Genomic DNA, 20302 nt, shown 5'->3' with positions numbered 1-20302 from the left:
CATCAGTCTTATGTCAAACAAAGCAGACATGGAGTTAGAAAATCTGTATCAAAATACAGGCTTGTTTAATAGTTGAATACTTCAACCTGTAAAAAAGAAAACGAACCGTCACCATGATTTGCACATTCATTTTGTTTCTTAATTGGTTTTATGCATTGTACACATTTAAGAAAATTATCCGTGTGTTTTTTTTAATACACCAACAAGCTTAAATATGCAAGTTTATTTGGTAAGAAAGTTTCAATTGTTACCTGTCTTACAATCAAAGTTGTAATCCGTCTCTGCCTGGTCACCTAAGAATAGGGGGGGGGGGGCAAGTGGATGAAGAACAGCATCAACGTAAAATGAAAATGTTCAGCTGTAAGTGTGCAATAAAGATCAGTGTCAAGCAGGTGGTGCACAGTCAAAAGTTTGCCTGACAGGACCAATTAGAGTAAATTATTTACTTGGCTGGTAATAGTCGTAGATCTTGATCACGGCTGGTTTCAGGTCCTGCACTGGGATTTCCTGTATCAGTTCCAAGTTGTGGTATATCGGTATATCCTTCGGTAGCTGTTAGAGAGAAAAGTAACATGAAATCTCCAAATTAAAAATGAATTAATATTAAATTTGGAAGCTCAGCACTCATTACTCACAGACTCCAAATACACAAGCACACGATCTTCCTTCTGTTCAACACGATCAACCAGCAGAGCGCCTTGGAGCTGTGAGGTGGTGAGATGTCAACAAATGAAAAAACAAAACTACTCTATTGCTAAACAGTACTGCTTTAGTAACTACTCACTCTCTGCAAAGACTGTGGGTGTACTTGAAATCCAGACAGCAAATTGATTTCCAGAATCACCATGTTTGTAGTGCTTTCCTTCCCACTGAATCTGTGGTAAAAAACAGTTTCAAAAGGACAGTGTTATGCAGGGAGAATCTTCAGGTGGAATTTGGTCCTGTTCGATTAGTCAAGTCTTGTTTATATACACTACTTTAATCCCAAATCGAGCCTCACAAGTCAATATTTGAGCAATTGACAGTCTACATCCCCATGTTTGTTTGAGGGGGATTAAGCATACAATAAACAGTTACTCAGGTATTTACAACATCAGCATTTTTGCTCCAAAACTGCTTTAAATTTGAGATTTTTTTAAAAAATGAGAATTACTTTGGTTACTTGTGTGATTAATGCATTACTCTTGATCTTCATTTAATATACTGCTGTCTTGGTTATATTGCACAGCAAGTTATGCCACTGCTATATAGACACTACATAGTCCTGCGGTTGTTAGGCAAGTCAATTTCTTACAGGGATTTCAGCCTCAGGTTGAGTTTAGGTCTGGTGCAGTTAGCCTCAGTTTGCACTGTGACACCGAGAGTAGTGACCTCCGTAGGTGTAGGAATGTTGTAGAAAAGAGTAATCTAGGAGTCAAATATACAAAAAAGTTAAAACCCTTAAAAACACTTTACTTACTGGCCACCCTCAAGAATCCTATCAATTGATATACATTAAATAAATGTATGAATACAGTAAAGTCACATCAGTGTTCTTTTTTTTTAGGCATACAGTGGTTAACGTGATAGGTAAAGCCAACTACTACTACTACATTTTCCTGATTGTCAGAACTGAAAGCTTAGTATTTTAAGTACAATGAATAGCTGTCCTGCTGTGATAGTAAAGCCAATGACCAATAGTATCATGAAGAAGTCAAGTGTTCACTGACCTGCACTGAAGCGCATGCAGACCCTTTCACCTCAACACTGTACGTTCCTGTGAAATCCTTCAGCACCTGTTCCTGGTAGAGCAGTTTGTTATTCTGGTTGACGTCAAATGTCATCTGGCCACTGGGAGCGGATGCAGTCACTGTGCTGGAATCGCCTGGACTGAATACCAGTGCAGAGTAACGAGAGAGCGCCTGAAGGGCTGCCACGGTGTCCTGCAGCACATCAGTTTAATAAAAAATAAAAAATAGTAATTGTCACTTGCTGTCATTCAGTTAACTATATAATAAAATGGCACTGATTTCAAAAAGAAAAACTAGCATCGGTTGGTGCTACAACAATGCTACAAAATTGACCCATTGTTGGTTAAAAATAGTCGATGTTTCATTTGCATATCTTCCATGATGCAACAAACTTATAGTACATCCAAAGCTGCAATATATTGACAAAACGCCTACTATGGCACATCCGTTCTAGCCAATTCAATATTTCCTCAAGGTTGTGTGTGCACATACCGGAGTAGAAGCGTAGCCTCCATAATAGTTCTGGCTTCTCGTCAGCCATCTGACGATGCCGGCGGCGTAACCCAGTTCTGCAACAGTGGGAGAGCTGCCAAGTTTGGCCAGGAGCACATAGGAGCTGATCTCCACAGACAGAGACTGCCTGTCTTTTGTTATCTGTGACCAATGAATCAAACCATCTGGAAAAAGGAAAAGCCACCCAAAATAAACATGTACAGTATTGTTAGTTTGAGAAATTCTGTTCATGGTTAAGTTTGTCAGTGTGAAAAGAGTTAAGGTAAGTCAGTTAAACATGTCCGCCACTGCCACTCAAAAGCTGGAATGAGTGCATAATAATTTGTGATAAACAAATGTAATTTAAATGTTGCATATAACATTTTAGAGGTGTTGATTGCAACAGTCTCCCATGGGAATGGTTTACATGTTCCATGTGGAAAAAGTCATTCAACAAAATCATGTCAACCCAGAAAGGATTGTGGATTTGATCCAACAAATTGAGTGAAAAGATCCATTGTAACTTTGTTCATAGTACTGCAGTTTAAGATGACCCACCTTCTTGTATTTTAATGTTGTCCAAGTGCTGCAGAAGCTGAGAACGGTGGTCCTTATCTTCAGCTAAGGTAAAAACGTAAGCCATCAGAGCTGTTGTGTAAGTGTTGCCAAGGTCACTGATGGAATCTTTCAAGCAAGACAGGCTCTGGGACACGGTGGCATCCTGTAAGATTTTTTTGGGAGGTGGCGTGTATGTTAATGATAACCAATGCTTAGATCCTGTGTAGTTACATTAGGCTTTAAATTTGGTTTCAATAAATTAAATAAAAAAAGTTCAAACTTTACATTTTCTTTTTGTGACAGATGACAAAACTAGGAATGGGATTTATTGTTTTTAGCATTTCAAATCCACTTCAGAATATTTGGTATAGTTTGAAATACTACATACAGGGAGGGGAGCAGGCACAATGCAGCAAAAAAAAAAAACACTTCTAAAAATCTGATCTAATTTTACCGTATGCAAGAAATTAAAAGAAATGAGTTGGTGAATGCTTCATTTCCTCACCTTCGCCGATTTACCCATCTCCAAAAAGGCAGCAGTGATATAAGCAGTGAGAGTCACTTCATCTGAAACGCCACCCTGTAGAGAAGCAATATCACTTATCATCCAGAGAGCCAATACTGACACAAAAACAAAAAAGCTTCATACCTTCATTCTGTTATTAAAAAGTTTTCCAGAAATTTGGAAACAACCATTTTCTTTTTGCTTGCTTTTCAACCAAGACTCAGAAGCTTCAATATTGGCAGGGTCAATGTAAATGAAAGACTTTGCTTTCGCAAAAGATCTCATCACAAAAGCAGTCAACCTGAGGGCAGGGGAAGACCACAAAACAATCACATAACATTTGAGGATATGCCGAGCTTAAATTTTCATTAAAAAAAAAAAAAGCACCATGCTGTAAAGTCTTGAAGAAAAATCAAACTCCAATTTGTGTGAAATTACACATGATAGTGTATCATGTAACGATGCAATTCTAATATACAATAGAGCATTGTTCAAGTACTTTTCTCACCAAGTGTTCTCCACACCAGTCCCAAAAGTGCTATATCCTCCACTGGAATGTTTGTAGTTTAGTTGTCTCTGGTAGCCTGTGCAATAATAGAACATGCTTGATGGCCTTCAGGACACTGTACATTAATCATCCCAAGTGATATTAAATGCATTCATGTTTGACAGTACAAATTAATATCGTGCTCCAATTGACAGGAATTTTCATAAATTTAAAGCAAACATACGTAGAGTATTTGCAAAATGTAGCTTGACCTCCCATGATCTACTATAGGTGTGCCCTCATGTTCTGTAGCTGTTTTTCTACAAATGCAGTATTGCATTGTGTTTAAGACATGGCAGGAGAAGCAACGTTATGATCAACAAAAAGGTCAAGAATCCGGCCCACTGAAACAAAACAAATCATGTTTGTTTCATACCAGTGACTCACCATTAGTCAGGAAATTGAGAGCCTTTTCCTCAACGTCTGGAGTCAGCTGCTGTGTGTCTTTCAGGTACTGCAATATGTAAATATTTGGTGCAAACAGTGCCATGTTTTGTTCTCCACAGCCATACGGCATCTTCAACAGGCCATCAATGTTCTTCAAAGCCCGGCCTAAAATGTCACCTGCATAAAAACATTGACTCAGTCACTTGCACACATTTGGTAGTCTACTGTATTTAGGATCATTAATGTTAAATACCTTAACATTCAAGACTTTCCATTAAGGACTATTGGGGTCACATATATAGCACTATTCACAAAAAGTATAATTGATCATTATTTGCAATGAATTAGTCCAAAATGTAATTTTTTCAAATCAATAACAGTTCTGCCACTGAACCCAGCATACAGGTAAGCTATATGCCAACATTGACTTTCTAAACAAGGCTGTTATTGCATTGTACACAGCACGCATGTTGCAAAGTGCTGTACACTCAGATATAACAATATTAATCAGGACTAAACTATTCTAAATTAGTTTATTAAATAAATAAAGTTTACCCAGGACAGATATTAGACCACGTGATGATCCATCAATTGCATTCGCAGGGAGCTCTAATACCACTTCCTCCTTCAGACTGCCTCCTGTTGTGCAGACAGAAAATTCAGTTGCTTGACACTCAATGCCAGTAATAAAATGTTACCTTTAATGACTTTAGTACATCATATCAGCAATGAAGACAAATATTGAAATGTAACCACCCCCCAAAAACACTTTCAAGTTAACACTAGCTAATTTTTTGCTCACCTGAAATGTGGGTCGGTTGTAAAAGTTGAAACGATCTCGTCTAATTCAGCTTTTGAGTAATATCACTCTCCAAGAAAAATTAAGGGTTACTCACGTCAAATCTTTTTTTTTTTTCCTCTCTGATAAATTGTATAATTGAGTGTTTACTAATGCTGTCTACATATCCTGGTCATTATTTTGACATTTCAGTGCATGCTTGTTGAAAGCATCACTTTGCCGGATGAAAAACGCCTGTGTGGCGCCATCTGCAGGGTAAACAATTTGGCTTTTTTTTTTTATTGAGCAATTTGGCTTTTTTTCCTCCCTCTAGACTAGTACAGGCTTGCATCACTTCCGTGAGATTGATGTAGTCGCTCTGCCACCCACCAGCTCAGTCTCATACACGGCTCCTTAGCAAGAATAGTAGTGTTTTTGCAAAAAATCTTTATACCGATTTTCAGGTTATTTATTTGCGTAGCATTTGGTTATTTTATTTAGCATAGCTTGTAGTATAGGAATTTAAATTTGTAGTTTTCACTGCTGCTGTCAATCACAGCCACGCCACACCCAAATTAGTGAGGGGTGGAGCAAGAGCCTGATTTAGGGGCAAGTTATGCTTTAAGATGTGACTGACCTCACTGTTCCAATAGGTTTGGAGTATATACATGAATCAAAAAGGTTTTCTAGAAAATACTTTTATAACAGACCATTGTTGACAATACAACTGAACTGACCTTTAGGGCAGAGCAGCAAGTTGTGGGTCTTTGTAACCTCTGTTCCCTCAGCCTTAGAAGCAAACCACAATGTTATACATTTTCAACAATCTGAAGTTTGGAAGAAAATACACAATCTATAATACTGACCTTCACAATGAGAGGGCGAGTGACCACATCGATACGACCCCTTTCTGGCACACTCACTATCTCATTGTCACAAGAAGCATGAGATGCCACAGCTTCAGCAGTCACAGTCACGTTCACAACCCCTAGAGGGAAACAATTACCACTATGCATGAGAATTGCTGCATCAATCTCAGTCAACTTATTAAAAAGGTAAAGATTTTGAAGTTGAGTCAAAAATCCTCTATGTAATGATTTCTACCCAATGTGGAAGGAGCCAAATTCCATCTGAAGGTCTTGAGCTCATTGCCGCATAGGCAAGTATTGTACTGGTCACCAGAAAGGGGGGTGAGGGTATAATCGACCGAGGGAGTAGGCGTCACACTGACCTATTGACACAGAAAAGTTGAATATTAAGCGGCAACATCTATTGTATACTCAGATTTAGTCAAAAGAAAGAAAAGAGGCACAACATTACCATGATGCATTTGGAGAGGAAGTTGAAGGTGGTGGCCTTCAGCTCGAAGTGTTCCCCACGTTTGATAGAGTACGGTAGAGTGAGCTCAAGGAAGAATGGCTGGAAGACAGTTAACTTTTCACGAGGGGCCAAGCCAAAGCCCTGAGGGGACAGGCAGAAAGTCTCCGTCTCCCATGTGGTAATGGTGTCTGGGGCAGTTAGGGACACATCCTTCATGCCAGAATTTCTGATCAACAAAAAGATTGCAGTGAGAATTAAATAACTACCAACACAGATGGACAAGCGTCCACAAAGTTTAAACAATAACATTTGGAAACAAAATAAATTAACTTTAATATATACTGTGGGAAATGTTTTGACTTTCAGGCCCCATTGCAGAAACGGAGGATATGACAAACAGTCCTGTACCTGAATGCAGTTTATAAATAGTTTTAAAAAAGTAATTTTGTTTTGCGCAGTCCAGTGTCTGCAAAAGTGCCATGTTATTAATCTGTCACATGGAACCTCTGTTCAGGTACTCAAGTCTTTCAGAGATCATTTGCAAAATGGAAATTGACTTAATCTGTTGCAGCTCTGAATCACCAGCCATACACATTTTGCTTCCCCTCATCAGCATACAGTAGATAAAATGCATCCATTAGATTCCAATGCAAACAATCATATAGAAATAAAAACATGTGACAAGCTAGATTGTCATCTTTTACAACCAAGGCTCACCCAACTTGCACCAGGTCCCACAACCAAGTCTCCGGGAAGAAAGTGCGAATGGTCTGAACTGGGGTGACCTCGCCCATAGCACCACCCATACCAAGAGCAGAAGGTGCTGCCATTGCATCTACAGTCTCATATCTTAGAGCAATACCTGGAAAAATTAAATTATTGAATCATTAGAGTACAGATAGATTTTGGTGCGGGGCGGGGGATCAGCATATCACTCACCGTAGGGGCTGTGATGATATTCTCTATCCTTATACTTCAGGCAAGCTGGCACTCTGATTTGCAAATTTGTTGCCATCTTCAACCCGTTGTTCTAGAAAAACAAAGCCATTGTTTATTTAAAATTCCATTGTGTTTGTGCAGAATTGTGATAAAATTACCTGGAAAACGGTATGAGGATCATTGATGTCACGCCCAGGGTATGGCATAATAGATCTTTTTGGTCTGACATGTAGACATTCCACAGGATCTTCAACGTTGTACGGAATATATGTTGATCTTGTAGTAGGCAACAAACCAAATATCTAGTTTAAAAAAATGTAAAAAAGTTCAAGTTTTAATTACACATTTGATAGGCCAGTCAAATCAAAATGCAGATTCTGTACAAGTAAAACTTGAAACTTTGTCTGCTGTATACACAAAAGCCAACAAAGACTGCATATTGCTCTGTATGTGCTTTTTATTCAGCCATTAGGCACACTGGATTCAGACTATTCTGATGAGTCATGCCACTTTACGAGTCACAAAATATGCAACGGAAACCAAACAGGGTGGGAGAAGCGTTTCAGTTAAATGCCACACCCTCTAACTAGACTCCTGCCATTACAATTTACACAAGTATTATTCTGTATTTGATAATGCCAAATGACATCCGAGGGATTCTGGCTTGCCATGCCTTTTGCAAAGAATAGGGAAGCAAAAAGTGTAGAAAGGTCGGATCTTTTAGTACTACAAAGTGAGATTAAATTTGATTTTCCTTTTTTGACACAGGATTTCCCCACCCTTCTACTATATCTAAGACAGCTGCAGTTACCGTATCTGCCTCCAAGGTCTTTCCGGGTTCTTTGATGAGGACACTCTGGTCAACAATGCTCACTCCACACAGAGAGTTTGGCTGGGTTGTCAATTGCAAAGTAGTTTGTTCACCTGGGACAGCTGAAGATGGACAAAACTCCACAGATACCTGTTCAGCACCAAAACACACCCTTTACCATTTTGAATTAGATCACAAACTTCATTCCAATTAAGTTGGGACCTTTTGTCAAATAAAAACATAATATATACAATTTGAAAAACATGCTTAGCCTATTTAATTAAATACACAAAGATGTTCAAACTCATACCTTTGTTTTTTCGCAAATAATCATAAATGTAGAATTTTATGGCTACAACATGTTCCAAAAAAGCTGGTAAGAGACTGAACAAGTTGAGGAATGCTCAAACACCTGTTTGGACCATCCATCAGGTGAACAGGCCAATTGGGGAACGGTGGGCGCCATGATTGGTATAAAAGAGCTTCTCTGAATTGCAAAGTCATTCACAAGCAAAGATGGGGCGAGGTTCACCTCTTTGAACAAGTGAATGAGAAAATACTCAGTTTAAGGACAATGTTCAATTGCAAGAAATCTCATCTATGGCCCATAATATGAAAAGGTTCAGAGACATCACTGCATGTAAGTGGCAAGGCCAGAAATTAACTGAATGCGTGTGACTTCTGATCCCTCAGGTGGCAGTGCATCAAACAGACATCAATGTGTAAAGGGCATCACTACATAGGCTCAGGAACACTTCAGAATGTCAATGGCAGTTTGCCGCTACAGCCCTTATTCCAACTACAATCCCTACTATGCAAAGCAAAAGCCATTTACCAACAATGTCCAGAAACGCTGCCGGCTTCTCTGGGCCAAAGCTCATCTTAAGGTGGACTTATGCACAGTGGAAAAGTGTTGCGACGAGTCCACATACCAATGGCTGGTTTTGGAGAATCATAATGCTGCCCATCCTGCAACATCTTTTTCATAGATGCCCGTGCTTATTTTAGCAAGACGATGCCAAACCTCATTCTGCAGGTGTTCCAACAATGTGGCTACATAAGACTGCGTGGTACTAGACTGGTCTGCCTGCAGTCCAGACCTGTGGCACATTATGAAGTGTAAAATACAACAGAGACACCGGACTGTTCACAATCTGAAGTTATACATCAAGCAAGAATGGAAACTTATTATACCTACAAAGCGTCAACAATTAGTGTTGTCAGTTCCCAAACATTTATTGAATTTTAAAAGAAAAGGTGATAATACGACGGTGCTAAACATGACCCTGTCTCAGCTTTTTGGAAGGTGTTGCAATTAAATTCTAAGTTAAGTTATTTGATAAAAACAATAGTTTCAGTTTGAACATGAAATATTTTGTCTTTGTAGTGTATTCAATTAAATATAGGTAACTTGAAAATGATTTGCAAATCATTGTATTCTGTCCCAAATTCACAGGAATTGGGTTTGTAGATATTAACACTTACCTTGTTACTGAAGCATTTCTCAGTGGTGAAGTGTTCACTGTGGGCAATCACTGTTGCACTGGGAAGCACAGCATATGCAACTACCTGGACATCTGGTGCCATATCAGGAGAAACTTTTAACTGGAAAGTCACCTGGCCCTCGGTCACTAAAACAGTGATTTAGTTAGGAACATTAATAAACACATTAGTCAATTTTAAAGAAGCAACTTTTGGCAATAAATTTGCATTTGGTTAGGACAAAACTGAATTAGGCAATGTGCTATTATTACACAAATACTTGCAGACCTGATTTATCCTCAACAGCAATCTGTTTGGCTCCTTGAGACACAATTGCTCCTCTGGCAAGGACCTGGATTATTAAAGAGCATAATGACAAAATATTCCATAACTTTCAAAGATATGACAGACATGTCAACCATATAACACATGTACTGTAGATTTTAGCCTTGTTTGCAATATTTCAAATACAACTCCACTTACCAGATAGATAAGATCGGCAGAGCCCTGAGACTCTCCAATTACAGCATATTGGATGGTGACGTCTTCATCTTTGTCACAAGGAATTGACGAGTCCTTTTTCTTTACCACCAGGTAGCTGACAGTCTTTGTATCAAGAGAAGGTTTTTGAACTGGAGAAACAGTGTGCTCTCCATTCTCATAGAAGGGGCTTCTGTAAGCATAATCCAGGTTTGGTGTGGTACTAACCTAATTTAGACAAAACAGAAAATTAGTCGAGAGAATAGCTTCACAACAACATCGTGTACATGTGGTTAATTTCTGCTGAGAAGTAGCAGTAAAGTATGCAACAATGTGGTCCAACTGACCAAAATGCAACCCAAGCCCCCATCTTATCAGTGTTCCGATTCATATGCATCCTCCCACATCTGGAATTCCTGATTGTGGCCATTACTTTTCAATATAGTAAAAGAGGATATTTTCTCAATGTTTTCTCACCTTGAGGTAGTGCAAAAGTTGCACCATCCTTTTAGTGAGCAAATCAAGGATGCTTTTGTCTTGTTTGGCATCATTAGCCTTGCTGTGGGCATAGGGGAGCCTAGGAGTAAGTCGATTGCTTTTTCAATAAAGTAGAGTTGACTGGTGAGGTGCATTTATTAGGGTTGTCACTATCATTTTTAGAGTGGACTAATTGAATACATTTTTTGTATAAAATGTATTGAAATTTTTTTCTGATACTATGATTGCAAAGACATTTTTGTAATACTCAGAATTTTTGGAAAGATTAGCAAATTACCTATTGATTAAATGAAGGACTACAGAAATCAGAATTATTTACTGTCATGAGGCTGCAATTGGAGAATTTGAAGTTACAGTGGCCTTAAAGCAGGGGTGTCTAAAAACTTTCCTCCAAGGGCAGCACACAGAAAACAAAAAAATGACAGCTTCATTAAAAAAAAAAAAATCTTATTAAACACCATTTATATAACTATTTTGAAAACACATTAAATGAGATAAGGCAAATTGTTTAGGATTTTTTCCCCTCCATTTTTTGGGGTGGCCAGCGGCCTTGAAATTCACTAGAATAGATCTGTCCCCCCACTAAGCAGCACCTTAATGCTAATTCCACATTCAGAACCAAAACAAGAGCAGTCTGTATTAAACTGACCATATTTTAGGATAATGAATGAGATATGTTCGAATTGGAACTTGACAAAAAGCAAACCAATTGTTTATTTTAAAAAAAAAAGCTTAATTAGTAGCCCACTATGAAAATTGCTTGTCAATTACTTTTGCCACCTCGAGTGTTATGTTCTTATTTTACGGCACTAAGTTTGTTTATTTATAATCAATGGCATTCAAGTGTACAAAAAATGTTTTACAGCTGGAAACATTTTCAAATATTAATGCTAGTACTCCAGAGTCCACACAGACAAAATAAATAAACGGTACAGTATGAGCACATGAAGTTGACCATTAGAGATTATTTACTTGTGCAATTTAACTTCTAAAGAAAATATCTCTAAGTTCATATTTGGCTAAAGTCTGTAAATCATGTTTTTGTAGAAAATGTTAAATGACCTCAATCTCCAGTTAAGGTGATTGATTAGAATGTGAAAAGATTCTTAGAAAGTAAAGTTCATGTCTAGCCATACAGAATCCTAAATGTGCTCAATTTAATGCAGACTTTACATATTTGGATTTATATGTGCTTTTATGTTTATCTGGCACACTGTCACAATTTAACTGCCTTTTGTTACTTACATAGAGGTGAATGTCTCCTTTGTGGTCAGCAGTGCTTATTGAGAATTTCGCAAAACCATTAGGGTCAGTGGTGAGGTTCTGTCGGAGTTTTGGTGACCAGCGGTCACCCTCCAGCAGGTACAGGTCTATGCCATCAATGGGAGTATTGTTGAAGTGAACTGCTTTAACCTGCAAGAAGCACAAAGCACTCTCAGATCACGTCATGTTTCAATTCATGGTGTTTTTTTTACTTTCTTACTTTTCCTTCCAGTTTTGGCTCATCCTCATAAATCTTAGGCGTGTCCTCAAATGACAGCTTTCCAATTACATATGAAATTTGTATTCTTTTGTATTGCGGCTTTGAAATACCTGTTCAATGTGACAGAAATCTTTATTATACCATGAATCTAATAATATCTCATCACATTTGACTTCTAAACTTTTTGTACAAATTGCCATTTGGAATGTTTAAATACTTGCCTGTCCCCTCTTCTTCCATCTCAGCATTGACTTCCAGTGCATCTTGTACAGCCTTTTGATCAATTTTTGTGAATGTGGACAACTTGATGATAAAGGTGGCACAGCCCGTCTTATTTGTCTAGAGTACAAAAAAAATTGATTACAATTTTAATCATTCAACCATCTTGTGTCCCCCATTCAGTAATTTTCATAATAGTTTCAGCCTTAAAATTTTTGTTAAAAATGAGAAATTAAAGTGAACTTAAAGTTAAATTAGTACCTGATCCTCTTCATACAATTTAAACTCAGTTAAGTCGCTTTTGGGGAAAAAAAAACAAATATATATATATATATATATGTGTAAAAGCAGAAGTTCATGCAGATCTAATGTGGAATGAAGGGGGCTCTGTGCTCCGCTTGCAAGCTAATCATTTGAAATACAATAAATAGATTACAAAAAAAGCACATTTAGGAAAACTGTTCAAATTTGAACAATGTTGCAAATTCAGAATTTGATTTCAAACTACTCTTAAAACCAATATAGATTTTTATGTTTTATCCTCTCCACATTTATTGTAACTTTTGATCATAATTATTATCCATTGTTGCATGGAAAGATCAAAAAGGCCCAAATAAAACCGGAACAACAATAATAGCATTCTGTGAATAGTTATGATAGAACGGTCCAACATAATTGCATTAAAAATTTATTCTAAAATGGTTTGGAAAAAAAAAAAAAAAAAAGTGTGGCTTGCAGTTGTTGCTAAATGTACCTGTTTAGCATCCTCGTAGCAAGGGGGCGCTACAAGAAGGACCCCATCTTCATAGTCGTTATAAAGATGGGAGTAGAGCGGGCGACACACCTTAAGTTTTGCACTGCCAGGCACAGGCTGTCCAAATGTGTACCTATCATGTGAAAGTATGAAACCATGTAGTCTGGTTGAAAAGCATTCAACAAACACTGAAATCAGATTTTATGCCACCAACACAACAGTACTCACTTTGAACATACTTCAATGGTGATGTCATCCTCTACAATAACCACTTCATTTGGTCCATTTATTTTTGTATCAAATTTCGGCAAAACTAGGGACAAATCACAGGTGTTGGTACAATATTTGTTCAGTCCAAATAAATTCAAAGACAATGTGGGGTTGGAGGAACAACAAGGACATGTTTCATACCGTATTTCTCCACCTTGAAGTTGTGGTATATTCTCCCGCCATCAACTGACACAATGACTTGGTAGCCACCTTGGCGTGCCTCAGAGTTCAAGGCGTAAGACAGTTGCAAGATTGCATTGCTGGAGGTTTTGTTTAACCACTGTCCAATGCGGGTGTTGCTAGGATTCTGTAACATTAATGGGTGGGGGGAGACTCCATAATTACAGTACATCACAGTAAAATAGAGTTGAACTACTTTTAAATTGTTACGGTTCTTTTGCCCCTACAATTAAGATATTCAATTTTCAGTAGGGCTGCAAACAATTATTTTTCCATACAGGTCAATACTAAAAACTGTTTAAGTCTTTTCTGTCCATTTCATATAGTCACCAAAAAGAAGCAGAGCCAACACTGTAGCTCAGTTTTTTTTTTTAAATTACCTTTTAGCATTAACTAATAGGATTACCAGCAATCACATCTAATGTTTGGCCAACATGGAGGTTCAATTGAATTCTCACTGGTGCAGGCACAATTTAAAGGCTGTAGTTGAACTTTTATTCAATCTTACCTGAATCTCTATGGTGTCATACTGTAAAAACAAAACCATTGCATTAAGTTCAGTCTTTGTATCAAATTAAGTACAGAATGTGTTGCTAAGAAACTTAATCTTCAGTTTTCACATCAACAGCATTATGAAAATGGCAATGAGAACTCATGAAACAATGGGTTTTATCAAATAATTCCAATTGACAAAAACCAATCACTCCGTGAATTAGTCTTTATTTTAGAAAAATATTCCAATTGACAATGTTATTCTATTATGTAATTGAAAAAATGGTCAACGTAATCATATAGTCCAGTGAAGGCATATTCAACAAGTCCACCACCAAGAAACATGGTGAAAAGTTGTTGAATATATTAGTATTGGCAGGTTTACATAAACTACAGGTATTGATGTTGTCATGAGGCGCCCAGCATTTCAAAAGGCCAGGTCAACGACCTCATCCATATTGGTCACATCATTACGCAACCACTTTTTAATCTTACCTCCACTGGCTTGGCTAGTTTCTAACACATGTTATTAGAGAAAAGTGTGAATTGTAACCAACAAGAAAATACCATTTGCACAGCAGGTCTGAACTTGGTGTCCAGCGAAACAACTCTGAAGTGCACTGAGAGAGGAACATAGAGAGTTATTGACATTCATATGGGTACATTATACACCCAGGGTAACCCTAACCGCTATTGTATGTAATTAAAGTTTCACAAAATCTTGTTACAAGAAAGAACACACTGTAAACTATTTTTTTAAAAGTTCTGATGATTGAGGTAGGGAGCAAAAAGTACTTAAATGCTGATCTGCTCAGTTACCCGTTTGTCCTGGGAGGTAGATGGGTTTGTCAGTCTGGATGAAGGTCATCGTCTGTTTGTACACTTGGATCATGACTTTCCTGACCTCTCTTGAGTAAAATGTTGCACCTTGTACCTCCACAACCATATGCTGCACCTCATTAATGCCTTCAGGAACAGGAACCTGGATGCCCAATGGGAGAAAATGCATGTTAATATTCCATCCTGTTAAAACAAATAGGCTAAGTTTGAAAACTGTGGATGGGTGTAGGTTGTACAATGAAGGCCAACAGTATATAAATTGTATAAAATAAACTCCATTTATGTAATGGTAAATGCATCAATATGTCTTCCCCCCCAAAGAATACTTTTTAAATGCGAACATTTCCCACACATTTTTAATGAACCGTTTAACAATATTCAAAGAAGTTAGAAAAGGAAAGCAGATTTTATTTCAGCCATTTAGATCCCGAAGTAGAAACTTCGTAGGTTTAGACACATTTGGGGTGGGAGGAAAGATTTTTTTTTAGCTGCATAAAACTAATGGAAAGCTGACCTTAAACTTGAGGCATTTATGAAAGTCTTTGCTGGACTCTTCTTTGAATAGGGTCTTGTTCTCTTCTTTAGAGTTCAAAAAGACAGTCATGGTCAGAGTCTCGTTGGGGTGCAGCAGACTGGCACAAAATTTGGTTTCAGCTCCAGCTTCCAGAACCGCAGGAATTCCAACCAGGTAACTTCTACAGTCACAAACAGAAAGACAGCATTTCATAGTGTGTAAAAAGACAATTGAGAATTATTTTTTTTGCATCATCAGGATATAAACTTACGGTCCTGCCTCTGCCCAAGCCACGAACATCCAGCTCAAGATGACACACCATGTCCAGCTCCATGTCTGATTCCGAACACCACCCATGATTGACTGGGAGGATCCTCAATGTCTGCATCGGCTAAATAGCCACTGATAAACATCCACCCACATGTTAAACACGCAAGCATATTGCAACCGCCCCCTCCACCCACACAGTGGTGGGGGAAGAGTTCCAAATACCTCAGAAGGCTTTGATTCGTTGCTGGTGTACAATTTTAGAGCAATCTTTTTCAATTAGGGGTTGTGTTAATATACAGTATAGACAGCAAATCTGACACAATAAGGAGATCCCAGTGATAGCACAGGTTTCCCCATCACATCTGGAAAAAAAAAGAAGAAAAAAAAAAAGGAAGTTGTCTGTGTGTGACTGGAGTCAGTAGTAGACCCTTGCTAGTCGCAGGGCTGACCCACAGATAGAAAAAACAAATCCACGTATAAATGATGGCCATTGAAATGCAACACATTGGCACTTCAGAAAATGTATAATGACATGCATAATGTAAATAATAAAAAAAAAAATAAAAAAAAGAATATATGAATCCGCTAGTTCCGAAGCCCTTAGTTGGTGGGTCCCACAGTGCAAATTTCTTTGTACAATTGTGCTTTCCCAGTCAATGTAGCAGTTAAAGGCTTATTATATTTAAAACATTTTCTTCACTATATTTATTATTCCTCCTCTAGTCAAGACAGTATTCCGATTAATATTGTGTGGAATTTGAGTTAAGCAGAAAAATCCACCTGCTTTTTTTCCCCCCCATCAACTAATAATGACATTACAGTTGCTCAGCTTCAGCAAACAGGTGAGCCTGAGTGGTCATTACATGAGCAACTGTAATCATTTTCAGTCGACAGCCAATGGTAAAATGGCTGCTCCCTAAAAATATTTTTTGGTGTGTGTCTTTTGCTGCTCAACTCTTATTCCACAAACGCAATATTAATCAGAATACCACGTTAAGACTAGTGGGGCTGCATAAAACGGTAAGAATTTTTCTGATAGCTTCCCCTGTAAGAGATTTCCATCAGATATTTAAAATCTGAGTAGGCTTCATCACCCAGGCCTACATTGGGTGCAACCTCATGGTTAAATAGAAGCTATAGCTAAATCCTGACCACAAACTGAGAAACACCCCTGGACATAGAAACCTTGGGAGTCAAGCAAACATTTAATTTGTCATACCACTACACCAGCATGAACAAACAGTACACCAAGACAAGTTGATAAAGAACGCTGACAAAATGTAATTTACAAGTATATGATGGCACTCCGATTGCACATAATCTGCTTGCCACTGATGACATGCAGCTCGTTGAAGATTTCATTATCTTCTGGAGCTGTAGTGACTGCTTTCAATTGGTGGGAGATGTACTTTGATATCAAAACATGCTGATTACCGAGTGACAACCTTCGCACGTTCTAACCAAAAAAATAATCTATATACTGTACATGCTTTCTCCTTTAGGATCATGAGAAAGTGCCTCAAAAACCTTTCAGTGGTACCATGTATAGAAAAACAGTCATGCACAAACATACTACATAGAATACACACACTGTTAAGCAATGAGCAACTGCTCCAATGTTGCCCTTTACCCAGATGGATGTTTGACTTTGCTGTGCAAATAGCTCTATGGCAGACTTACTGGTTAAAAGAACAGGCTTTAATAAAAAAAAATATATATATTGCTAAAGATTGGCTGGCAACCAGTTCAGGGTGTACCCCGCCTACTGCCCGAAGCCAGCTGGGATAGGCTCCAGCACCCCCGCGACCCTAGTGAGGAAAAGCGGCCAAGAAAATGGATGGATGGATGCTAAAGTTGTCAAACACTGTTCATACAGTTCAACACGGGGGTGGAGGTTTAAACCAAGTTCAGCACTATTGCATGACTGCACTTGCATCTGTGTCTTAGCCCCCCCTTTCCAGTATTGTGTGGATGGCCAAATTAATATACCAGAGTGACTTCAATCCCACCTCTGTAATTTATGGCAACATAGCCAAATCAGACCTATTTGGCAACCTAAGTTCACAGGTCAAAAACTGATCATAATTGCATCACTCAGTACAAACACTTACTCATCCGTTCAAGAGTTCGACCACGTCAATCTTTACATTGAACAGCTTTGACCAAGTCACTTTGCATCACAATTCATACACAGTCTCCAATTTCCTGAGCTACAGAAAACCATTAAAACCCTTCTAAGCATTCAACAAATGAATCACACTAATTGAGAGCATTCAACGCTACTAGTTTGTCATTTCAACCGCTTTTATACTCGCATTTTGATGATGAAGTGTCAAACAGGCCAGGGAACCCCGGTTCCAGAGAGCACTGTCCTGACAGTTTTCTACATCTCCCTGCTTCAACGCAATAGGCTCAAATGATCAGCTCACCAGCAAGATCTGTGAAAGTTTAATAAAGATCCTGTTCATCAAGTCAGGTGTGTTGGTGAAGTGAGACATGGAAAACCGGCAAGACTGTCACTCGAGGACCAGAGTTCCCTACCTCTGCACGAGACCAAGGCTGCGTGCACACTGCAGCTCAATTCCGATTTTTTTCCCACAAGTATCAGATTTTTTTTTTCATGCAGTGTGAACGCTACAATTCCGATTTTTACAACTCAACCTGGGCCTCTTTCATATGTGGATACAAATCGGATATGCACCGAACGCTCATCCGCACGCATCCCGATTCATAAGTCATCAAAAGCCTGATATGCGCTCTGTGCCGGCGTCTGAATATAAAGCAGTTTTGAGTAACAGTGTTAATTTATTTTTTTTTTAATTTGTCTTTAATTTAATCACACTTGAAACATGAAGCATAAAGTTGACGTGTGGCGATAGTGGTTATTCAGCTCTGCAGACGGTTCATCACGAACGATGATGAAGCGACGTCATCTTCGGTAGACTTCTCATTGAATGAAATGAGGTCGAGGAGGGTCCCCTAATTTTTCCCAAATTACCTCTTCCAACCTCGCTACTCTGGCGACATGAGATGAAAAAAATAAATCCGACGGATTTCTATTGCTGTTTGTAAACAGTACATTCAAAACTGACGCACGAGGAAGCCGATAACAGCAGGCAACCAGGAGCGAACGTGAAAAAAGTCCACCAACCAGGAGCGCGGGCGTTTGCACAGCTGAATTTGCATAATGTATACAGACAAGACACATTAATCAAACTCCTAACACGTCCGCGAAACGAGTCCACTAATCTGTAGCGTGCGTTGGCACAGTTAAATTTGCATAAGACACTACTAAAAGTCGCTTGCCTTAACGGCTTGGCTGGCGGTATATAATGTTGAGAGTCGGGACAATTTACTTCCGTGAACACCGCCACGTGACGTCATTTTCAATGTACGTCACTCGACGTGTGCTCTTTGCGCATGCGAGTCGCATCACGGGCGCGTTGCGTTTACATTAGATGTCACATTTGTTTTTGTAATGTGAACGGTACATAAAAGCGGATTTAACAAAAAATCCGAATTGGGCATCACATACCCTGCAGTGTGAATTTAGCCGTCAGGTGGGTTAAAAAAAAAAAAAACTGGCAAAGTGGTTTTAAGAATGAAATGGTTCATGTATTCAATCGAAGGTTTTGGTTAGGTCAAATGAAGGAAATAACTTTTCTCTTGAGGTGTCACAGTCTCCATTTCAATTTAAAACACTTCCATATACTAGCTGTATAAAGAATGTCTTATCCCAGTCAGCTGGTCTAACCTCAAACAGCCACGAATCTATTGTATTGTGTTACATGTTAAAATGCTAGACCTTGCATGTGGCCCAGACACACAGAGACTGACTGGAGATTATCACAGGCGTCAAGGATATGATTATGAGAATGGTCAAGGCCCAGGCAACAACGCTTAGACAACCAAGGACAATCGCCAAGCTGACGACAAATGATTTAAACACGAGGCTGTTCCCGTTTTGGATAATGGTTAACTCCAGGTGTCTTTACAGGGGGGTGACAGTGGGGTGCGTTTCTAGTTATTGGAGGATTGCTAATCTTAACTGATTGTTTATCTGCTCTGAACACTTAAACCATAAGGAGTATAATAAAGTAAAAATCAAATAGGTACTTCATGAAATGGACCAATAGCTTGACCATTAAATAGATCTCAGTTGAACACATTGCATTCCACACCGTGATGTGATGTCTGTGGGCCACAGGATGGCGCCACGGAGCTAACTAAGCTTTTGCGTTCATTCCGGGGTTCTTTTTAAATCGGTATCCAAGGTCCCCAGTGAAACCTTTTGGTCTGTCAGCTACTTTTAAACCGTGAAAAGATGTTTAGTTTAAAAACAAAAAAAAGTAAAAAAAACACACAAAAAAACCCACAAATTGCCAGTGCCGACACTATTTACCCCCCACCCCCCGTTTTCAACTTTTTTCTAACTCTACAACACTTAAGCCTTAACAAGCCAATCTTTATCTTCGAGGTGGTGAAGAATACGAATTTTACTCACCGGTTTTCGAGCAAGAGAAACAACCGGGGGCTTGTGGCTGAGGCCGAATCAATAAGGGAGGTTGCTCACTTCGCCTTTTAAGTACTTAATTGCGCTACAGGTGTCTTGACACGCCTGTCCTTTGATTAGACCTGTTGCTAACACTTCAGCAAGCTCTGTCGTAATTGGTTGCCCTACAAGTCACGTGAGTCAAACGACGTCATCACTTTTAAGTCATATATTTGTCATTGTTTTTTGTAGTTTGATGAA

At 38.7% G+C, this 20302-nt stretch overlaps 2 protein-coding genes across 3 annotated transcripts in view; one reads left to right on the top strand and one right to left on the bottom strand.

The window, feature by feature from the left end:
- Positions 1–20174, bottom strand: part of LOC144051865 (alpha-2-macroglobulin-like) — a 20232-nt gene extending 58 nt beyond the window's left edge. Inside the window, exons 1-37 of the mRNA XM_077565415.1 lie at positions 20054–20174; positions 15551–15681; positions 15280–15460; positions 14745–14907; positions 14493–14545; positions 13942–13962; positions 13395–13560; positions 13212–13296; positions 12984–13116; positions 12232–12349; positions 12011–12120; positions 11773–11940; positions 10033–10257; positions 9838–9901; positions 9553–9698; positions 8068–8217; positions 7415–7558; positions 7257–7347; positions 7035–7179; positions 6318–6543; positions 6102–6228; positions 5864–5985; positions 5735–5786; positions 4775–4858; positions 4220–4396; positions 3794–3869; positions 3430–3586; positions 3286–3360; positions 2781–2943; positions 2223–2407; positions 1710–1922; positions 1295–1407; positions 785–875; positions 636–704; positions 447–552; positions 252–293; positions 1–86 (exon numbers count right to left, since the gene is read on the bottom strand). The exon at positions 1–86 is cut by the window's left edge and continues 58 nt beyond it. Of these exons, the coding sequence (XP_077421541.1) occupies positions 82–86; positions 252–293; positions 447–552; positions 636–704; positions 785–875; positions 1295–1407; positions 1710–1922; positions 2223–2407; positions 2781–2943; positions 3286–3360; positions 3430–3586; positions 3794–3869; positions 4220–4396; positions 4775–4858; positions 5735–5786; positions 5864–5985; positions 6102–6228; positions 6318–6543; positions 7035–7179; positions 7257–7347; positions 7415–7558; positions 8068–8217; positions 9553–9698; positions 9838–9901; positions 10033–10257; positions 11773–11940; positions 12011–12120; positions 12232–12349; positions 12984–13116; positions 13212–13296; positions 13395–13560; positions 13942–13962; positions 14493–14545; positions 14745–14907; positions 15280–15460; positions 15551–15636 (4332 nt within the window). The 5' untranslated portion in view covers positions 15637–15681; positions 20054–20174 and the 3' untranslated portion in view covers positions 1–81. The remainder of the gene's footprint in view (positions 87–251; positions 294–446; positions 553–635; positions 705–784; positions 876–1294; positions 1408–1709; positions 1923–2222; positions 2408–2780; positions 2944–3285; positions 3361–3429; positions 3587–3793; positions 3870–4219; positions 4397–4774; positions 4859–5734; positions 5787–5863; positions 5986–6101; positions 6229–6317; positions 6544–7034; positions 7180–7256; positions 7348–7414; positions 7559–8067; positions 8218–9552; positions 9699–9837; positions 9902–10032; positions 10258–11772; positions 11941–12010; positions 12121–12231; positions 12350–12983; positions 13117–13211; positions 13297–13394; positions 13561–13941; positions 13963–14492; positions 14546–14744; positions 14908–15279; positions 15461–15550; positions 15682–20053) is intronic.
- LOC144051866 (uncharacterized) overlaps positions 18952–20302 on the top strand; it is a 58357-nt gene continuing 57006 nt past the window's right edge. For both annotated transcript variants that reach the window (XR_013294059.1, XR_013294057.1), the window contains exon 1: positions 18952–19109. The gene's annotated coding sequence lies outside the window, so the exon portion shown is untranslated. The remainder of the gene's footprint in view (positions 19110–20302) is intronic.

Source organism: Vanacampus margaritifer, chromosome 5 (genome assembly GCF_051991255.1).
Source record: "Vanacampus margaritifer isolate UIUO_Vmar chromosome 5, RoL_Vmar_1.0, whole genome shotgun sequence".
In the NCBI taxonomy this organism is placed as follows: domain Eukaryota; kingdom Metazoa; phylum Chordata; class Actinopteri; order Syngnathiformes; family Syngnathidae; genus Vanacampus; species Vanacampus margaritifer.
The sequence above is the reverse complement of the archived record's forward strand: the minus strand, read 5'-3'. Positions and strand labels throughout refer to the sequence as shown.